The sequence below is a fragment of the Populus euphratica genome, unplaced genomic scaffold, assembly GCF_000495115.2.
Source record: "Populus euphratica unplaced genomic scaffold, PopEup_1.0 scaffold1293.1, whole genome shotgun sequence".
In the NCBI taxonomy this organism is placed as follows: Eukaryota; Viridiplantae; Streptophyta; class Magnoliopsida; order Malpighiales; family Salicaceae; genus Populus; species Populus euphratica.
Window position 1 is genome coordinate 27559 of NW_011501136.1, and position 20731 is coordinate 48289.

The 20731-nt window shown below is 32.1% G+C and overlaps 1 protein-coding gene and 1 long non-coding RNA gene across 2 annotated transcripts in view; one reads left to right on the forward strand and one right to left on the reverse strand.

Annotated features, from left to right (window-relative positions):
• Positions 1–1770: 1770 nt before the first annotated feature.
• LOC105117295 (protein TRANSPARENT TESTA 12-like) lies at positions 1771–9515 on the forward strand. The gene is made up of 11 exons (XM_011014908.1): positions 1771–1882; positions 2049–2364; positions 2494–2627; positions 6475–6724; positions 6993–7534; positions 7805–7891; positions 7988–8044; positions 8159–8397; positions 8632–8750; positions 8928–9014; positions 9122–9515. The coding sequence occupies exons 4-11, from the start codon at positions 6479–6481 to the stop codon at positions 9200–9202; spliced, it is 1458 nt and encodes a 485-aa protein (XP_011013210.1). The 5' UTR covers positions 1771–1882; positions 2049–2364; positions 2494–2627; positions 6475–6478; the 3' UTR covers positions 9203–9515.
• The window catches only part of LOC105117294 (uncharacterized), a 17469-nt gene continuing 6227 nt past the window's right edge, over positions 9490–20731 (reverse strand). The window contains exon 3 of the long non-coding RNA XR_840714.1: positions 9490–9615. This is a non-coding gene — a long non-coding RNA (uncharacterized LOC105117294). The remainder of the gene's footprint in view (positions 9616–20731) is intronic.

A 20731-nucleotide genomic window follows, 5' to 3' on the forward strand; every position in this document is an offset into this window, starting at 1 on the left:
TTATAACAAAAAGAATAGGGACTAAGTCTGAAGAAAAAAACAAATTAAATGGCTACCCTAAAACATGGGAGAGAAAAGAAGAAGAAAAAAGATTGTTGATGCAATATCAGAGGTCCGTTGACTGCACGCACGACCCAAGGATGGAAAAGCTATCGAGAGAAATCAAATGCCTCCTCGAAATCACTGTTTCATAGCTAAACACCTTTTCATACACTGCTCAAATGATGTAGATACAACCAATGTACTAATACGTGTAATGCATGTATCAACTATGTTTTTAAATTACTCAATTACTCCTATGTTAACTTGATTATAATAAAAAAACTAAGATGAAAATACAAAAAAACTCATAAAACAAAGGTTGTTGATACAAACTAAAGGTTCATTGGCCACACATATTGCTTAAAAATGAAAAGACCGTTCGTAGAGAAATCGAAAGCCTCCTTAAAACCATCATTTGGTAGTCAAATATCTTTTCACACATAGCCCAAATGATGTGGATTCAAACTCATATGCTAATACTTGTAATGCTGAGTCAACCATCCTTCTTTAAAAAAAGAAAAATTATGCTTTGTATATATTAAATTACATAATTACCTCTCAATCAACTTGAATATAATATAAAAATAAAAATAAAAATGTAAAAAAACCTCTAGATACTGGTTAAAGAAATTGTGATTTAAAGAGCAATTTAGTTCTTTTAGTGTGATGTTAAAAGTAAGAAAATAAAAATGTCCCTGAATGCTAGATAAATCAATTTTACTTTTAAAGATAATTTAATAATTATATTATACTTTATAAATTTAAAAAAACCAATTTGTGTTTGATTAATATAATAATGACTAACAAACCCTTATAAAAAAACCATATTATCTTCAATAATTAGTTTTTTTGATGTTTTTGAAAATATCAACATAATCATTACACTATTCAAATCTATAATACAATGTACAATTTCTTTTTATAATTATAATTATAATATATCATATAAAAAAATACCAATTGAATTTGAGAATGAGCATCAAATTATTACAAAAAAATTAAATAAGCTCAGTCTTTTACTATGTCTAAAAACAAAAATTTATGAATTGAAGCAATATTAATATGATTTAACCATTGCAAAAAAACTAATTAAGCCTGTAATTGGGAGTAGAGATATTTTTTCTATAAGATACATTGCAAAATTAAACAAGGAAAAAATGGTCCAGATATTTTATTTATAGTGCAATGATTGTTTTGTTCTATTTTTTTTTTTGGGTGAATAGATCTTTTGTCATTAAAAAAAATGAAAAGTAGAATCATGGTCATCTAGTTGGAGGATAAAAAAAATATACAGAGAGGCTTCTCTGTTGCTTTTTCTTTCTTTTTAAATAGAAAAATAATAGAATTAATCTTGGAATTTAAGAAAATAAAGGCCATGTGAGAGTATTTTAATTGGTTTATTATCATCTATAGGTTTTGTACGAACAACTGGGTAGTTTTAAAGTTTTAAATATTATTCCAAAAAAAGAAAGCTGCTGAACGTGTCATAACCATATTCACGTGATTTTCTAATAAAATAATTCAATCGTGAACGATCGGCAAATCTTCCACGTAAGTGTACATGTTGCCCCATGAACCATTAATAAATATTGCTTCTCTCATTAAATAATTCAATGAAGAACGACCGGTCAATCTTTCACGTGCATGTACACGTTGACCCCTTACCATTAAAAAATATTGCTCACCACATCCTAAAATTTGAGCTGATTTGTTTATCACACGTATCCCTTTGCTGATTGAAAAGGCGTGCTCTTCTTTATTACAACCAAGGAGCCTCGTTGGCACATCACAAATCTTTTTTTTTTAACGTGCCATTTAATAGACGGCGGCTAAAGTAAATGTGGGTACCGTATTACAAATCATGTTTTTAAAAAATTTAGATATTTTATATGTTTTAAATAATTTTATCATATTAATTTTGAAAATAATTTTTATAAAAATAAAAAAAATAATTTTAATACATTTTCACACAATGCTTTTTTTTACCTAACCCTGCCTCCAAACAATCAAACTTAGCTTGACGATGCCTTGAATGGTGCGCCAACAGGTTGTGGATTCGGCGGTTCGCGCTCATTCTTCCATCCGTGAACAAGCAACCAACCATTCTTCGTTTCTCACTTCTATTTTTCTGTGCACCAATTTTGTTTTTCATATAAACGAATACCTATGGAAAGCACAGGGGGAAACTAAACACATGCACTCCTAGCTACTGCCTTGTTAACAAGCATGCTTTCTCCCCTCTCTCTCTATTTATCCCTGTGGACATTATTCTAGCTTCGAAGCAAGCTTCAATCGGTTTCAGCCCCGAAGAATACCTCGAAGGTACGCAGGCAAATGTGAAGGAGTAAATGCTTGATTTCGTTGCTCTTATGCTACCATTGATCTTCTCTCCCTTGCCTCTTTTTTTTTTTTTTTTAATTTAACATTTCATGTTCTTGTTCTGCTTGCTAGCTAGTCGCTATACTGCCTTGTTAACAGAGACGCATTCCCTTCTCGCTTTCCATTTCTCGAGTCGACAATAATCCAAGGCTAGCTGAAGTACAGTGAGCTCCAATCTGTTTCAGTGTTAAGGGTATACCTGACAGGTACGCATGCAAATTATAAAGAGTACATATCCTTTCTTTCCCTTTCCTGTTTTTATTTGATTAACATTTCATGTTCTTGTTCTGCTTTTCCTTGATTATCCCATCTCATTAATACGAATATGGTCTTTTTATAGCGCACTAGTGGCAATGTTGTTCTGCGTGATTTCTGCTTTTCCTTGATTATTTCATCTCATTCATGCAAATGGGGTCCTTTATAGTGCAAATAAACGAGTGGTGATTTGATGGTTTCCTGCGTGCTTCATTCTTCTTCATCGGTGTGATTTTTTGAGGGTAAATTAGATTTCATGGCCCCTCGAGTTTCACATCTTGGTCACATTAGCGCCTATAATACAAAACTCGGTAGAACAAACCCTATAGTTCCCATTCCTGATAAGTAATAGAGCATAAATCCCTCCGTACACATGCCCACACAAGCCTGCTGGGTTTTTATTTATATTTCTACCGTGACAAAGACATCTTGATAATTAATGGAAGTTGATTAGACAAATCTAGATGTTCTTAGATTTATTTTTTTTAATACAAAATAATCTCCTTCGAAGCCCTTTATTTTGTTTTGTTCCCTTTATTTTATTATTGTTCTTGGATATTATATTCTTTTTCTTTTAATACAAAATAATCTCCTTCGAAGCCCTTTATCTTGTTCTGTTCCCTTTATTTTATTATCAAATTTCTTTGTCAATAATGTTTTATTTTATTTTAGTTAGATTTAACAAGTTCTTAGCGTGTGAACTAGTCTAGTTTATTATTACTTGAGTCATCCACAAACTCGGAATTTGAGATCCTAGAGATGTGTTTTATTCGTCCTTGTCCTTTCACGGGCTGCAATTAATTCTCTGCAACTACCAGTCTCAAAAATACAAAAAAGGTGGCAACTACCAGTCAGGCACACACAACTTCTATTCTTTCCATGGGTTTTTCATTTTTCATTTATTGACTCTCAACTCAACCACACAAGTCTCTATCACCTCTCAGAGGAGATCAATAGCAAAAATAAAATAAAATAAAAATAAAAATAAAATCAAGAGCTCACCCAAGCAAACTGACAATTCAAAAATGGCAGCGCATCTGTTTCCTAACAAAACAAGAAGATAAAGGCTAGCTAATATTCTCATGTTAGTGATGAACCAGGCATGTAGAGTAGGAAAGGGGAAGAGAACATTGTTGAGACTATTTTCTTATTTTGAGAACCAGATTTACCTTTGTATTAAGGTGACTGTCCTCTGTTGTCCCGGAGCAAATCTGGGTGTTCTTTAGTTTACAAGTTACAACCGGAAGAGCAGTCAATATTGTCAGGATGATTCATGGTTTTATAATAGTATATAAGTATAAATATAAATAATTTTATTTTTTTACTATTTTATTTTTCTCCTCTGAACCAAATTATTAAATTCAAAATCAATAATAAAATTTGAAATATGATTAATTATATTCTCATAAAAACATGAGAGGATCGATAAGATTCAGAAATTCATAAACATATTATATAAAATATTTCGCGATACATATGTTCTTCTTCCCTTTTCAACTTTGTTTTTAGTTATTGTTAACCCTCTCTTTTTAATGTTTACTGGAACCTTTAATTCTTTATCTGTTTTATTAAATGGAAGTACAAATTTTTTAAATAGCAATAAATTTGTTTCTTTTCTCTATAAAATATGTTGTCAATGGCTAATTTTTTTTTTTAAAAAAAGACTTTGATCCTATGACTGCAAAGATTAGTTATTATAAAAAAAATAAAATTAAATGAACTCAATCTTTTATTGTGATTGTAGACATAAAAAACAATGGATTTGAATAAACTATGAATTGAAATAGTGTAAATATAATTTTATCATTACAAAAAAATTAAAAAACTAATTAAACTTGTAATTTAGGGTAGAGATATCTTTTCCATAGGATACATTCATCATCACCAAATTGATTAGAAACAAAATAGTCTGGACATGTTTTATTTTGTTATAATATAATGAAACAAAAAAAACAATCTTTAGGTGAGGGGCTCTTTTGTCATTTTAAAAATGAATAGTTGAGTTAGGATGATGTCCTTGGAAGTAAAAAAATTATACATGCATAGAAGAGTTTCTTTGTCTTTTTCTAAAAAAAACAATAAAATAACAGAATTAACTTTGCAATTAAAAAAAAGCACAAGGGTGTTTTGATTTTTTTTAACTGGTTTTCTTGCAATTTTAAAAAAAGCACATTTGCGAGGGTGTTTTGATTTTTTTTAACTGGTTTTATTATTAGTTTTGGGTTTGGTCATGGGCGGCTTGGTGATTTTAAGTTTTTAAATATTATTAAATTTTTTTTTATTGATATATGCATGGTCGCCGTGCTATTCTAATGGTGCTTGAGGGACCATGTGGTGGCCAAAGCCCCACTTCAACCATGGTGTTGGTGTTGGGAATGTGCGTCGTTCTCTTTCCTTTATTTTTGTTACCATGTAAAGACCATTTTGCCTTCATAAGCAAAAAATAATAATAATAATAATAATAAAAAATCTTTAGGTAAGAGTGTTGACAAGTTGTTCAGGTCAATAGACAGAGGCATCTACACCTTTCCAGGAACCTTGAACTAGTGCCTTTCTTTTTGTCTACTCAATTACCTCCATAGAAAGAGTACCATGGTAAAGAAGTCACGGAGATAGAGAAGTCTTATATCCCTCCATAGAGCATCCAAGGAAGCCATGAGCCTTAAATTAAATAAGAAGAGAGTTCCCAGAGAAAGTACCAGCTCTTTCTCTATTCCTAGCCTTTCTTCTACGATGGTGTCATTTAAAAAAAAAATTGAACAGTTATGCTATTGGAAGAGAAAAAAAAATATATACATGCATAGAGGGACTTTTCCATCTTTTTCTTTTTTTAAATAGTAAATGATGGAATTAACCTTGTAATTTGAAAAAAAAAGGCTATTTGCGAGATTGTTTTGTATTTTTAGGTTTTGTTAGGGATGACTTGGTAATTTAAGTTTTTAAATATTTTATGTTTTAAAATCAATTTTGTTCTTTATTTTAATTATTGTTTATTTGGCTTTTAATGCTTTTTGAAGTTTGAATTTTTTTCAATTTTATTTTTGGATATTTTTTCAAGTTGATTTTTTTTATCTAATTTGGTTTCTTTACTTCTATGCTTTATACTTTTCTTGACTATTTGTTATTTACAATTTCATCTATTTTAATTTTATTGTATTTATTTGTTTAATTTATTTTTTATCTTCATTCTTTTAATTGCTATATTTTTATTCTTTCCCTGATTTTTTTTTAATTTTGTTCTACAATATTTACTTTTATTTGATTTTTTTAATCTAGTTTGACCCTCATTCTTTCAATTATTTTTTTTTATCATTTTCTTAACTTATCCTTTTAAATTTTTCACGCACATATACAAATTGCCCCATTAGCCATTAATAAATATTGCTTCACCACATTTGAAAATTTGAGTTAATTTATTTATCACACATATCCCTTCTCATGCCAGCATAATATAGTTGGTACCTATAAGGCAACTCATAATGACTTCGATGCTGGTTTCTTAACTACATGGAGCCATGGTTCTAGAATTCTAAAGGTGGGATAGACACTTGTGACGACTAGCTTGATTCATGCTTCTGGTAGTACAGTTTTCTGATTGAAAAGACACGCTCCTGTTTATTACAATCAATATTGCATGAATCTTGCGGAAATCCACTTGATATGAAAGATTCATGTGGTCTTGATGAATATATGGTCACATCTCAATTGTAAATGCATATCACAAAGGTGTCCAATGTAAAGTTTATATTCAACAAAGGAAACTTGAAAAATCAACAAGTTTAGCATTCCTTCTTACAGAATCATGGATAATTCAACGGAAGAGAGGCTTCTTTTGCCGGATGAATTTGACAGGGCCGACCTGAAGAAGAGGGTCTGGAATGAATCCAAGAAGCTATGGAGGATTGCATTTCCTGGAATAGTAGCACGAGTGACTTCATTTGGGATGATTGTGGTGACACAGTTATTCCTGGGGCACATTAGCGAATTGGATCTCGCAGCGTTTGGCCTACAGCAGAGCATTTTGCTACGGTTCGTAAATGGCATATTGGTACGTATCCTCTTAACATATTGTGGTCATTCGCGTAAGATCAGCATAAGAAACAATTTGGAGCCACACCAAGATTAGCATTCACTCACTTGAAAATATTACAGAGAGAGAGGTATTAGCCCCTTTGTAGCCATTGAATTGAGGAATGAATCGATGTCTCCTTCCTATTTTACATGTCTTGCCACCTGTGTGATCTTCCAAATATATGTAAGGTAAAGACAATTATTTCAATAATCTACTTACCGAAGTTTTTCCTTTCTCATGGAAGATTGGCATGTCAAGTGCGACTGAGACCTTATGCGGGCAAGCATATGGAGCGGGACACTACCACATGATGGGTATTTACTTGCAGAGATCATGGATCATTGATGGTGTAACTGCAACCATCTTGCTTCCCCTCTTCATTTTTACAACGCCGATATTAAGACTAATTGGGCAAGAGGAGAGCATAGCTATAGAAGCTGGAAAAATCTCCCTTTGGTTCATTCCCGTCCTCTACTATTTTGTCTTTAGCTTGACCATCCAAATGTACTTGCAAGCACAGCAAAAAAACAAGATTGTCGGGTGGTTTTCTGCTTCCTCCTTTCTGCTTCATGTGCTTTTGTCCTGGTTATTTGTTATCAAACTTGGTTTTGGACTTCCTGGTGCCATGAGTGCATTCATCCTATCATCTTGGTTTCTGGTTATTGGAGAGTTTGTGTACATCTTTGGAGGTTGGTGGCCTCAGACATGGAAAGCCCTGACTAAAGCTGCATTTGCTGATATGTTACCTCTAGTAAAGCTCTCAATATCCTCCGGAGTCATGACTTGGTAAGGTCCAATTTTGACAATTTAGTCTTTTTATTCCATTTCTCGTATGGGAATTTAACTCGGCTGATTGTTTTTATGCACAAAATACTTGATTCCTTAATGATGTTAAGCACAGCAAAAACGGAACCAAGTTTTTGATCATGATCACGAACTTATCCTTGCCTTGTTTTAGCACACACTAGTATCAATTTAAGATTGCTAATGCTTTATGGTTCATTTATTTCGATAGCCACCACTCGCTTTCTAATTGTGTTTGCTATGACCTTACAGCTTAGAATTATGGTATTCCTCTATTCTTGTCGTGTTAGCTGGATATATGAAGAATGCAACTATTGCAATATCTGCTTTCTCCATTTGGTAAGAATTTGTTATGCAAATCTCAATACAGTTGCTCGGCACTACATAGTTCTAACTGTTGAAAAGAAGATGATTTATGCTAATTCCTTGTTGCAGCCTCAACATCAATGGATGGGAATTCATGATCTGCCTTGGGTTTTTAGGTTCTTCATGGTATTTGCTTTAACCATTAGAAATGCTACTCAGTTTCGTTTTGTCTATCTATATCTCTGTTTCTGAAGCAAGTGATCTCTATTATAAAATGTTATGTATGTGCATTTCGTACAGTGTGCGCATATCAAATGAATTGGGAATGGGCAATGCCAAAGCTGCAAAATTTTCTATCAAGGTTGCCCTTGGTACTTCGATAATTATTGGGATTATCTTCTGGATTTTGTGCTTGATCTTTAGTCGAGAAATTTCATATTTGTTTACGAGTAGTGAGGAAGTAGCAGAATCTGTGTCCAGGCTTCATGTTCTACTTGCATTCTCAATGTTGCTGAATAGTATTTATCCAGTACTCTCAGGCAAGTATTTCATTCTAATTCTATTAATATATGCAAATACTATATGAACGTTTTCCGGTCTATTTTGTGCACAGCTTTAATTCTAAGTATATCAGAATTTATTTTATGCAATTATATGATCCATCACTTATAGTGACAAAAGTAAGTCAAGTGCTGGTGTTTCCTGCAATATATATACGAGGGCAAGCGCACATCTGGTAATGTAAATCTTAACAATTAAAATTCCTTCTCCAGGTGTAGCTGTTGGTGCTGGTGTGCAGAGTATGGTTGCATTTGTCAACTTGGGGAGCTATTATGCTATTGGGATGCCCATAGGAATTCTGCTTGGATATGTAGCACATTTTCAGGTTACGGTATGTGAGAACAATATTGTCAAGATATCATAAGATATCTAATGCTTAACATTCAAATTATGAATGGAGAATCAAGCTAAGGCCATGAATTTGATTGTCTAGTAATGACTATTCACACTTCGCTAATCGGTCAAGTGTTTTATTTACCAATTGTTAATTTCTTCTCTGGACATACAGGGTTTGTGGATTGGATTGTTGAGTGGAGTCGTAGTCCAAACACTTCTGCTATCCTATCTTACATGGAAGATTGATTGGAACGAACAGGTTTGAAAAGATGTCATGGAATTATTATGTTAGAATATTCTGAAAATCATAGTCAGCTCAGAGCTATATCCAGCATAAGCAAACAACTTTTAATTCGTGTAACGCAGGTAAACAAGGCATCAGAGCGTCTTGGTCGATTTTTTGTTGAATCAACAAAGGGATCTGAAGAAAGCTCCAATCTTTCTTGAAAGTAATGGGCACTACTTGTTGCGTGTTCAAACCGGATTTTGGGATAGGAAAAATGCTTCCGAATCCTTAGAGACCGCATTAAATGGTTAAATTCTGCTGATGGTGCTTCTTGGCCTCGTACATCGAACTCCAAATTCATTTTGTACTTAAAGGTCACTTCAACAATGTGGTTTTGCTTCCCTCTCTGTGAGACTAATTACGTTGCAAATTGATGAGTGCTCTCGGCTAACTCATCATGCTGGCTTGGGTCGCTCTCCTTTAGGCTTGCATTCAGTTTGATTTTTCTTTTTTCCCTCTTTTGTCTTGTTTATCTATCTTCCATGTTTGGTTTTCAGGGCAGTTCTTTTCTATGTTTTGTATCCATATTCGTCATGCATATCGATATTCTCACCATGACAAGAACATGTGCGTCCTGTTATTGTTCAATGCTCTCATAATTGCGGGCATTTCGCACGAAGTTTCGGCTGGCGTTAGGTAGTTAAAGGGGGAGTCTAGGGAAGATGGGGATCTCCAGTGTTCTAAATTGGGACCTTATTTTGTTTTATGTTAGGGTGAGATGAAGAGATTTCCTTGTGCAATGGGATTGAAGTCATGATTTTGAAGATACTGGCATGACATGTTGCTACAACATGATCGGTACTACATGTTACGATTTATATTAATAAAATTACGTGATAACAGATTACGAGTCAAGAAAAGGAGCCAATAATTGTTTTTGAGATCAGTCAACGATTCCGTTCCGAACCCTTAACCCATCTGATGTCGTGAAAACTTTTGATGGATTTGAGTTTCTCATGGCTGTTTAGTTGACTAACTTTCAGAGTTTAGATTGTTTGATGCTAAGTTAATGAACGGAAAAAGAACAGTTTTGTATGATATGACAGAAGTATAATGGATTATGATTTTGAAAAAGCTTTATGTACGGGTATTGGATCTGTTGGGTCATGTCTTCTTATACTTGATGATTCATTGAGTACTTGTACATCCTCAGTTGATAGGAGAAATAATGAAAGGGATAACTTAAATAATTAGATATTAAATTTATTTGTAATGATTACATATTTGAGTTTTTTAGATTATTAAAGGTTTGTATGATTATTAATTTTAAAATTTGTGAATTTAAATTAGAGATGCTGCACAAAACTGACACCAACACTTATATTAATAATAAAAAAATAAAATAAAATAATAAAAAACATTTGCTTCACTGTGAAGATCATGTAGCTCACCAATAAAATAAATTGTTTACGGAGGTGATAACTTGCAAAACAAGGTATTCCATAAGTATAACATTGAAGACTTCTAAAACAAGAAATTCAGGTAACGCATAGTAACCCTTTACAGCTTAACTTGTCATTCAAGTGTTAGAAGTAGAGTGGTCTAAAGAAAGACTTGCAGCTTTTGTTTGTAGAGAAGCTTCTGTGACTTGTTATTCCTTCCCTTGACATCTTTGCTCCCGCGTCTTGTCATTCTTTATTTATACACGGTTCCCATGACTTTCTTGTTTCCTTGACATGGCTTTCGTTGTTTATTTATTTTCTATGGCTCGATTTATTTCCTTGTCATGACTTGCTTTGTTTCATTGCTTCTGCACATCTTTGTTCTCGTGAGATGCAGAATGACATTTTATTCTCGTGACTTGTTGGTTTTGTTCATGCTTCTCGTGACTTGTCATGACGTTTGTTTCTGTCTCTGTTCATGCTTCCTATGACTTTAGAGGATGAAGTGGAGTCGTTGGAGACTTGAATTGTTGTTTTTATTCATTTATTGCCGCAAAGGTAACTTAGTTGTACCATTGTGACTTGCCATTTGGAGTATTTGTCATGGCAGGTGCATGAATGGGAGATAGCGCAGCAGCAGGGTCAATCAATTCATTACCATAAATAGTAGCTTTTCTGTCATCTTTCTCATCCATTATTCACATTTTTCATCTGAAAATCTAGGAGTCTTCCTGTCATTGTTCATCTTTCTCATTCATTTTCTCAGTTGTCTTCCTGTTATTATTCCTGCTTATCTTGTCATTGTGTTCCTGCTTCCCGTGATAGAGAGATGATTTTTTATTCATTTTCTTGCACTATCGTGAGGTTAGAAATCTTAAACCTTCAACTTCTAGAGAAATGTTTTTTCTCAAGTTTTATGGCCTCTGAGTGTTAGGTGAAATTGGTTCCTCATTAAGAGGCGGAGAATTCTGTCCAAATGATGTTGAGGGGGTAGTTTAGGAACTCATCATGCTAGGAGTACTAGTCCTGAAAGAAGAAATCGGTTAGATAATCTTCTTACCAATTAACCAATTCTTTTTTTTTCAACTCCTAAGTATGTTATTTTACAATTTAGGGATGTTTAGAGTTTGAACAAATATTACATGAAAATTAAAATTTTTAGGTTTTTCATAACTTTTTAAAACTGAATTGTCACAGGCAATTTTATTGACTGACTTTCAATAATAATCCCTACAAACTGTCATACGTATACAACACTACGGCAATCATCCACTCTCAAGAATATATCAAGTAATCAGGAAAATTAGGTAGACAAGAAATTTTTGTTTTTTATTTGTGGACAGTGAGAATAGAAAATGTCACCTAGTATTTTAGTCATAAGAACCCTAACTTGTCTTAGAGATTGAGAATGGAGATTGGTTGTGTAAAGGAAGGTATTAACACCCAAAATACACTCTTTCTGAAGTATACTGCATTGTTTAATTGTCTAATATATGCTAAGGTGTTATTGTATTTCTAATTGTTGGTCTGACTAACATTTAAGAAAAATTATTCTCGGTAAGGAGATTCTTATCTTATCGGGTAAAATCTAACCATTCTATGTTAAAAAAAAACTAACGCTTATTTAATATTAGAAATATGTCTTACACATAAGTTCATAATCCCTGATATTAAAAGAAAATAAAATAATTTTTGAAAATTTTAAAATATTGGCTTAGTTCTCGTGACTTTAATAACATAGTTATTAAAGATGAAAATGCATGTTAAGAAATATTTTTAAATTTTTTTTATGTGAAAATACGATATAATTTTTTATCTTTGAAAGACTTGACTATATGCATGTAAACAAGATTTTTTTTTAAGTTTTCATAATATTTTAGAGAAAATTGAGTATTTTAATATCGAATTCGTATCTTTACACTATAAAAATACAAAACAATATTAAAAAAAAGTTGATAGAAAAATACACGGGTAAATCGCAAAATTTGAAAGGATTTTTTTTAAAAAATTATATATATTTTTTTTGGAGTGGGCTGGGCTTGACCTAGCCATTTTGATTTGGGTCTGGCCTGGTTCGACCCAATGAATAATGGGAAAACTCTCCATTGTTCATGTGAATAATAAAGAGTGAATTAATTCACACTCCACAGTTCATTTTACAGAATAGTGGAGACAATAATAAATTAAGCAAAAGCCAAAAAAAGAAAGAGTAGAAGTGGAAGCTTACTTGGTGGTTGCTCATGGTGCTGTTAGTGGTAGCGAAGAGGAAAAATGGTGGTGGTTCATAGTAGTAAGAAGAATAGGATGATGACCACTATCATTTTTCCTTTCTATATAGAGGCACAAATTTCTTCTTCTTCTTTCTTTCCTTTTTTTTGTTTTTTTTTTCTGTATTTTTCGTGCCCTCCTCCTCTCTGTTTTTTTTCTTCCCTTTCCTTTCCTTCCTCTGCTTTTCTTCTTTATGTTTTACTCTATTTGTTTTTCTATATTTCTTCTTCTGTCTGCTTTTGTTCTCTCCCTTTTCTGTTTCTCTCTTTTTTTTCTTGGTTTTTGGTATATTCTTTCCCTTATCTCTCACGTCATTGTTTTTTTTTTTTTCACCTCAAATCTCCTTTTTCTTCCCTTCCCTTTGCATTTTTTTATTCCTTTCTTTTAAACAAAATGTCATCCCCCTTAGTTTCTTTTCATTCTCCTCTATTTTTCACTCCGAAAACTCTCCTTTAAAAATCCCCCTCTTCTCCTTTGTTTCTTTCCTTTTGTTTTTTTTTTCTTGTTTCTCTCTTTTCCATCCTCTGTTTCTTGTTCTCTTGTCCTCTATCCTATATCCTCCTCCTTTTTCTCTGGTTCTCCCCCTGTAATTATATGAGGTAGGGGGAGAGGGCCACTCTACCTTATCCAAACATAGGGTATGGTGGTCGGCATGAGTCTTCTGTTTCTTCCATAATGGTGGCACTAAATGGGTTATGTCAAAGGGAGAGAGTGGGCAGGAAAAGAAGATTTGAAAAAAGGCTTCTTCTTCCCCTATTGCACGTCCAAGGAAAGAAGATGAATAATGTTGTTTAAAACAACACTATTTTGTGCCCTTTATTTTTCTTCTTTTTTTTTTTTGAAGAAATAGAAATGAATTTGGAGAGTAATCTAAAAATAGGTTATGACACAAACCATCATATCAAAGGTTTTCTCAAACAGTAAACACAACGAAAACAATAATTTAATGTCTTTTCAAGTCCCAAGGATCTTATTTTATAATTGGTTTGTTTAGGATTGAGCAAATGTTACTTGAAAATCAATTTTTTTTCTTTTTTTAGGTTTTTCTTAACTCTTTAAAGTTGAGTTGTCACAAGCCACTCAATTATCTCTCCTTGAACAATAATCCATACAAACCACCATATCATAAATCTCCTGAAATGATTTTATAAGAGAGGAATTGCTATACCTTGAATACTAAATTATTTATTTATTTATTTTTTAAGTATTTTTTGTATTATATGCTCTTTAATATCCTTTTCTTCAAAAAATATGAAGTATAATATTCTATTTATAAAGAAACTTGATAATTTTATAAATGGTAAAATATCAATTTGTCTCCTGAATAATATCATGTATGCTATTTTAGAATAGTTTTAGAAATTTATACAATAAAGTTTTTACTTGATTTTTTAGGAGAAAAAGTTTTATCAAAGTCAACCAACTACATGAAAGCAATATCTACTATAAAAGAATTATGTGCACAAGGGGTAGGTTATTACTTAGTCTCAAAGGTCTCTCCCTGTTTAATGATCATCTCGAGTGGTCGATATGAGACTTATAACAAAATTAAATTCTATTAAATTTTAATAAACACTAAAAGTTAAAGATGTTCAATATAGATATAAAAATAAAAGGAAAAAATAGGCAAAATAACTCTAAACTAAGTCAATCTTCGACGATCTTTTATTGAGTAGAACTCATCCATAATCATATCTATTATGAAGTTGATTAGTCCATAACAATCATTTTTTTTTATGTAGACAATTAAACCATAGCAATCATTTTTTTTTATGTAGACAATTAAAGTATTGGCAAGAAAATCATTCATTTTATAATAAAGCTTTGTTTTCACCAATTTAATTGTAAGGAATGCTCGTTTTGTAGTTGTCTTAAATATAGAAAGATTTAAGATTAATCGAATTAATCTATCAATTAAATGATATTTTTTTCCTTTTAAAAAATGTCATTGCTCTACACAACTGAGAGAAAGTAGTCAATTTCTAAAACTTTGGATGTTTTGGTACTTCAAGCTAATAATATTGCAATTTGCTCTACACAAATCAAAGAGAGTAGTCAAACTTTGGATGTTTTGATACTTCAAGCTAATAAAGTTGCAATTGAAATCTCAAATGAAGTTCAATATTTAATCATTTTAAAAAAGTCTGGTTTATTAAAATATATTGTTGTCTAGGAGATTAATATTTGAGTTATTAAAAAAAGAGTCTGGAGTTCTTTATTGATGCATCTTTAATCTTAAAACCTAATTTGAGATAGATTAAACCTAAAAAATATCAGCATTATTAGTTCAACAATTAATCTTGTAGATAAGTAAATTAATCAAAATAAGAAATGTAACAATTTTCTTATTTTAAAAGAAAATATAAAGGAAATGCCTAATAGAGACTGTGAATTGTATGGTTTCAAATATACATGCTCAACAAATACTCTATGATGTTTGATTAACTCTAAATCTAAGCATAACAAATATCATAAATTATTATAGTCTTCAGGCTATTTTCCTTTACTATGAAGTGAGACAAGATCATATTAGAAAATGCAAGTCAATTGAACGTCGAAATGCAATTCAATAATCACACTAAACCATACAACATTTCATGATTTAGGGCAATAAATATTTTTTTTATGTTTATTCTCTAAATAATTAACTACATTTCATGATTTAGGGCAATAAATACTTTTTTTTATGTTTATTCTCTAAATAATTACCCTTTCTCCATATTTGCACAAGTGTAAACTAAAGGGAAAGAGAAAGAGAAAAAGAAAGATCAAGATATTTGCTAATTACCACCCATATAAAATGCAGAATATGAGGCTTTAAAATATTAGAATAACACAAGTTTAGAGTAATTCATTAATAATGAAAAAGCCAAAAATTACAAACTTCAACATTCAAAACTTGGTGTTGTGAATATTCTATTCTATTTTCATACGTGTACTGGAAATCATAGAGCAGGATTTGTTGTTAGTTATAAAACTTGGCCTTTCTTGATATTAGGTTTCCTTTGAGCAACTTGCAAATTATTTTTTAAACACTTAGATTTTCTTTACTTCAACCAATCTAGCAAGTAAATTATCTAAATCTAGTTGATTTTCATTTCTTTCAAAGTCTTTAATTCCCAATAAACTTTGAAATATCATAATTATTGGACATTGGAGAACTAAAAATAAGGATAGAATCATCTAACTCATATAATAAAAACAATTTACCATATCTATAAGATTTAATTTTTTTCATCACATATAACAACTATTTATATGAAAATCAAAATTAAATCAAATATCAAGCATTTTAATCCATGATAAAAACATAAAATAAACCACACATATAAAGAAAAGCCACTTATAAAGGATGATTGTCGAGCTTGATTTGTAGTTTTGTAGAAGAAAGGGGGAGTTAAGTTCTGTTGAGAGATTGTCTTTGTATTAATTGTTATGATTGTCCATGAAAGTAACCATTCCTTTGTATTTATAACTTTAGGGTTGTATACAATATAATGGTGAAATATAGTGCACATGATAACTATTTCTATATAAAGGTATTTACATATATAGGTCTCTTTTCTTTATACACTCTGTCAAGCTGAAGGTGGAGACTCCACCTGAAGCTTGGATCGAAAATAAGCAAACAAGACTAGAGGAAAAGGCTTGGTAAGAACATCAACTAGTTGATCCTTGGAAGAAATGAATCATACTTGAATTTCTTACTTAGCAACGCGATCATGGATAAAATGATAATTAACTTCAATATGTTTAGTATGAGCATGAAACACTTGATTGGCAGATAAGAAAGTGGCCTGTAAATTATTACACCATAACGTAGTTATAAATGGAGATGAAATTCAAAGTTCTAGCAATAAAAAGTGAAGCATAAAATTTCACTAGTACTATTAACTAAGGCTTTGTATTCTTCTTATTTAGAAGACCTCACAATAGTGCGTTGTGCCTTGGATTTCGATGAAATAGGGGTAGAACCAAGATATATAAGATAACCACCTGTTGATTTTTGATTATTAATACTGCCAGCCCAATTAGCATCTGTGAAACCATAGAGGGACAAGAAAGAATACCGAGTAATATGCAAACCATAAGATGTTGTAGTTTGGAGGTAATGCAAAATACATTTAATAGTAGCTCAATGATCCTCAGTAGGGGCATGTATAAATTGACACATATTGTTAACTGCATAGCAAATATCAGGTTCGGTGAAGGTAACATATTGTAGTGCCCCAATAATTTATCGATAATGTGTCGGATTAGAGTGAGGAGTACCAGGCATGATTCCTAATTTAGATGAGGTAGATAGAGGATTATCAATTTGTTTACAAGAAACCATACCTGCTCGTTAGATGATATCGAGTACATTCTTATATTGACTTGCTACGATACCCATAACAGTAGGTTTAACTTCAATGCCCAAGAAGAAATGAACATAACCTAAATCCCAAAGCTTAAATTTTGATTATAGTAATTTAATCAATTGATGAAGCAAATTTGACTTATTCCCGGTTAATAAAATATCATTAATATACACAATCAAATAAATTATAGCACTATTAAGAGCAAGAATAAACAGAGAAGTATCGATCTTGGATGCCTGAAATTCAATAGAAATTAGAAACTCGCTCAACTAGTTGTACCAAGCTCGAGCTGCTTGTTTCAAGCCATAGAAGGATTTATGGAGATGACACATACGAGATGAAAAAGTAGGATAAACAAACCAAGATGGTTGTTTTATGTATACCTCTTTTTGAAGGATGCCATTCAAGAACACATTATGAACATCCAACCGATGACTTTTCCAACCATATGAGACAACAATAGTGAGCACATGGTCAAATGTTGTAGGTTTCACCACTAGACTAAATGTCTCCCAATATTCAGGTGAAATGTTGGAGGCTTAACCACTAGACTAAATGTCTCCTAATATTCAATCCCATCTTGCTAAGTAAAACTGCGGGTAACCAACCATGCTTTATATCGGTCAATCCAACCATCAACATGTCATTTAATCTTGTAAACCTACCTACTACCAATGACATTTATAGATAAATAAGAGGCACTAACGACCAAGTTTGATTAGAGTGAAAGGCTTGGATTTCCTCTTATATGGCATTATGCCTAATTAAATACTTGTTGGCATCCTTAAATGAAAGTGGCTCTTGTTGAGGTAAAGGTACAACCTGCGAGGTAGTCACAAAACTAAAGTTAGCATTTTTAGTTAGACGCAGGTGAAGGAGTATGCAACGGGTGCAGGCCAACTAAGATGGAGAGGATGAGACATTAGCTAGGACTTGATGAAGATTAAATTTAGACAAATCAATATATAAGTTAAGTCCATGAGTGGAAACAGAGGAAGAACCTGGTAGTGAAGAGCTTAATATATGCGTAAACCATAAGGGAGAACTAGCTGGAGAAACTGCAGGGGAGACAGCCACAACAGGGTAACCAGTTGGGGAAAAACCAGGGGAGCTGGCAGGGGTAATATACGACACATACGAGTGTGGAGATTTTGAAACTGCACTTAAAGAATAATTGTGATAATAATATACTAGTAAGGGAACTAAAGGAGGTGTAGAGACTATACGGGGCATCAATTGAAGTATTTGAAAGGGTGGTGTGAGAGGGTGTAAGGTAACGGGTTGTGTGACAATAGAAGGTTGTGTGGTGGAATTGCAATTTATTCAGATTTGTCAAAAGAAAAAAATATTTTCATGAAACCATACATAATGAGCAAGATAAATACGTTTGGACAACAAATCAAGACATCGATAACCTAAATGAGAGTTACTATACCCTAGAAAAACACAAACAGACAAGTGAAAATCTAACTTATGAGTATTGTATGGATGAAGGAATGGGAAGCAGATACCCTAGAATACAAAGAAAGTATAATCAGGATTTGATTTTAAAAGACATTTTGAAGGTGCATTCTAATTAAGGGCTTGTTTTGAGATTGTGATAACGATTATAGTACAATGTGCTTTTTGCTTATAAATGCATCAAGATTATGTCTTGTTATTTTTTTTAAAAATTATTTTTGATATCAACGCATTAAAACAATCCAAAAATACTATAAAAAAATATTAATTTTAAGACAAAAAAATTTTAATTTTTTTGGAAACGCGGGTTAGACTGCGTTTCCAAATGGGCCTTAAGAACTGGATTTGGCATGCGATTAATCAAATAAACAAAAATTTTAAAAGCATAAATCCAGTTTCAACAATATGCCTATGACGGTATTCAACAACATCATTTTGTTCATGAATGTGTGGGCAGATCATATGATGATAAATACCAATCGTTTTAAAATATGTATTGAGTTTTTGATATTCACGACCCCACTATTTTTTAACAGACTTATTTTTAAAGAGAATTGGTGCTCAACACGAATCTAAAATTAATGAAAGATAAAATATTAGACTTAACAACCAAAGGATAAAACCAGATAAACTTTGTATGGACATCCATTAAAATAATAAAATAGAAAAAACCATTAGATAACAACATATGGAAAGGTCCCCAAATATCACTAAAAATTAAATCAAGAGGAGTTCGAGTTTGATGACCCGTAGTTTTCAGAGTTAGATGAGACGACTTACCTAGAGGGCATGTAGGACAATTAAAATTAAATTGATTTGACTTGCAGGACACCTTTTTATTTTTCACTAAAAATTATAGAATGCATGGACCTAGATGCCCATGTCGACGATGCTAAACATCAGTGGAAATGGAGAGATATATAGATAAGAGAACTTGAGGCAATGACATTGCAGACGACTTAGACAAAACATATAGACCTTCTCTGCTTCTATTGGAAAAAAGCACTTCCTTAATCATAAGATCCTTAACATAAAATAGAAAGGAATGAAATTAAAAAAAGATGTTATTCTCATGCCAAAATTTTTGAATAGATAGTAGAGATTTTTTTAATGTAAGAAACATTTAAAATATTGGATAAAGTAAACGGGCATTTAGGTGAATGAATTTTAGAGCGAGCAATATTAAAAATAATAAGGCCCTTACCATTACCAACATATAGATGATCATTACCAAGGTAAGGTTCTAAACTCATCATACTTACAAGGTCTGACGTCACATGATGATTTGCATGTGTATCAGGAAACCAAGTAATAAGAGTAGTTGTAGGGGCATTATTAAATACGAGACTAACATTAGCTTGGAGAGGATAAATAGCCAACTTAGAATATTATTGGGCAATATACCCAAATTTATAACACAATTGACACTTTACAATATGATTATAACCACCAAAGCGGTCAACTTGCTACCTAAAATTTCTTATTGTTCGAGAGGAAGAACTAGAGGAGAACCTGGAAGGAGAGGCAAGGGTTGTTTCCAGCATTGTCTAGATGTCATGAGAGGTGTTACAATCCACAACTAAGTGTATAACTTTCATAGAGAGAGAAGATAAAATAGTGCTCATGATTAAGTGATCTTGCTGCTTCTATAATAAGTATGTAGGACTGATATAAGATGAAGATGTCATAGCACATACTAGATGAAAAGGAGGACATGGTGATGTGCTATCAATAAAGGAGTAGTATACGTCTTGGCAAAAAAAAAAAAAAAGGTTTCATCTACATCAATGGATACATTATAGGTAATTGATGGCATCACAACAATGGATACACCATAGGTAATTGATGGCATCACAAGGGAGAAAGAAGACTAAAGTGTTGATGCAGTGACAGTAGATTGTTGACGTTCTTGGGTGTCCATTTAGTAAGAGAAGAAAGGATGCAACCTAGTCTAAAGAAGAAGATGAAGATCGAATATAAGGAGGAAGATGGCTAGATCATTTTGCGGCTCTAATGCCAAGTTAAGTTTTGTTTTGTATTTATATTAATTATGATGATTGTCCATAAGAGCAACTATTCCTTTATATTTATATCTTTACGGTTGTATATAATACAATAATGAAATATATTACACATGAGAACTACTTTTATATAAAAGTTTGCGCGCACGCGTCTATATATATATATATATATATATGTCTCTTTCCTTAATAGGGAA

Excerpts from the sequence above, each read along its gene's own strand:
- LOC105117295 (XM_011014908.1), top strand. The coding sequence starts at position 6,479 with ATGGATAATTCAACGGAAGAGAGGCTTCTTTTGCCGGATGAATTTGAC. Across the intron at positions 6,725-6,992 it reads GGTTCGTAAATGGCATATTG|ATTGGCATGTCAAGTGCGAC; the intron begins GTACGTATCCTC and ends TTCTCATGGAAG. Across the intron at positions 9,015-9,121 it reads AGATTGATTGGAACGAACAG|GTAAACAAGGCATCAGAGCG; the intron begins GTTTGAAAAGAT and ends CGTGTAACGCAG.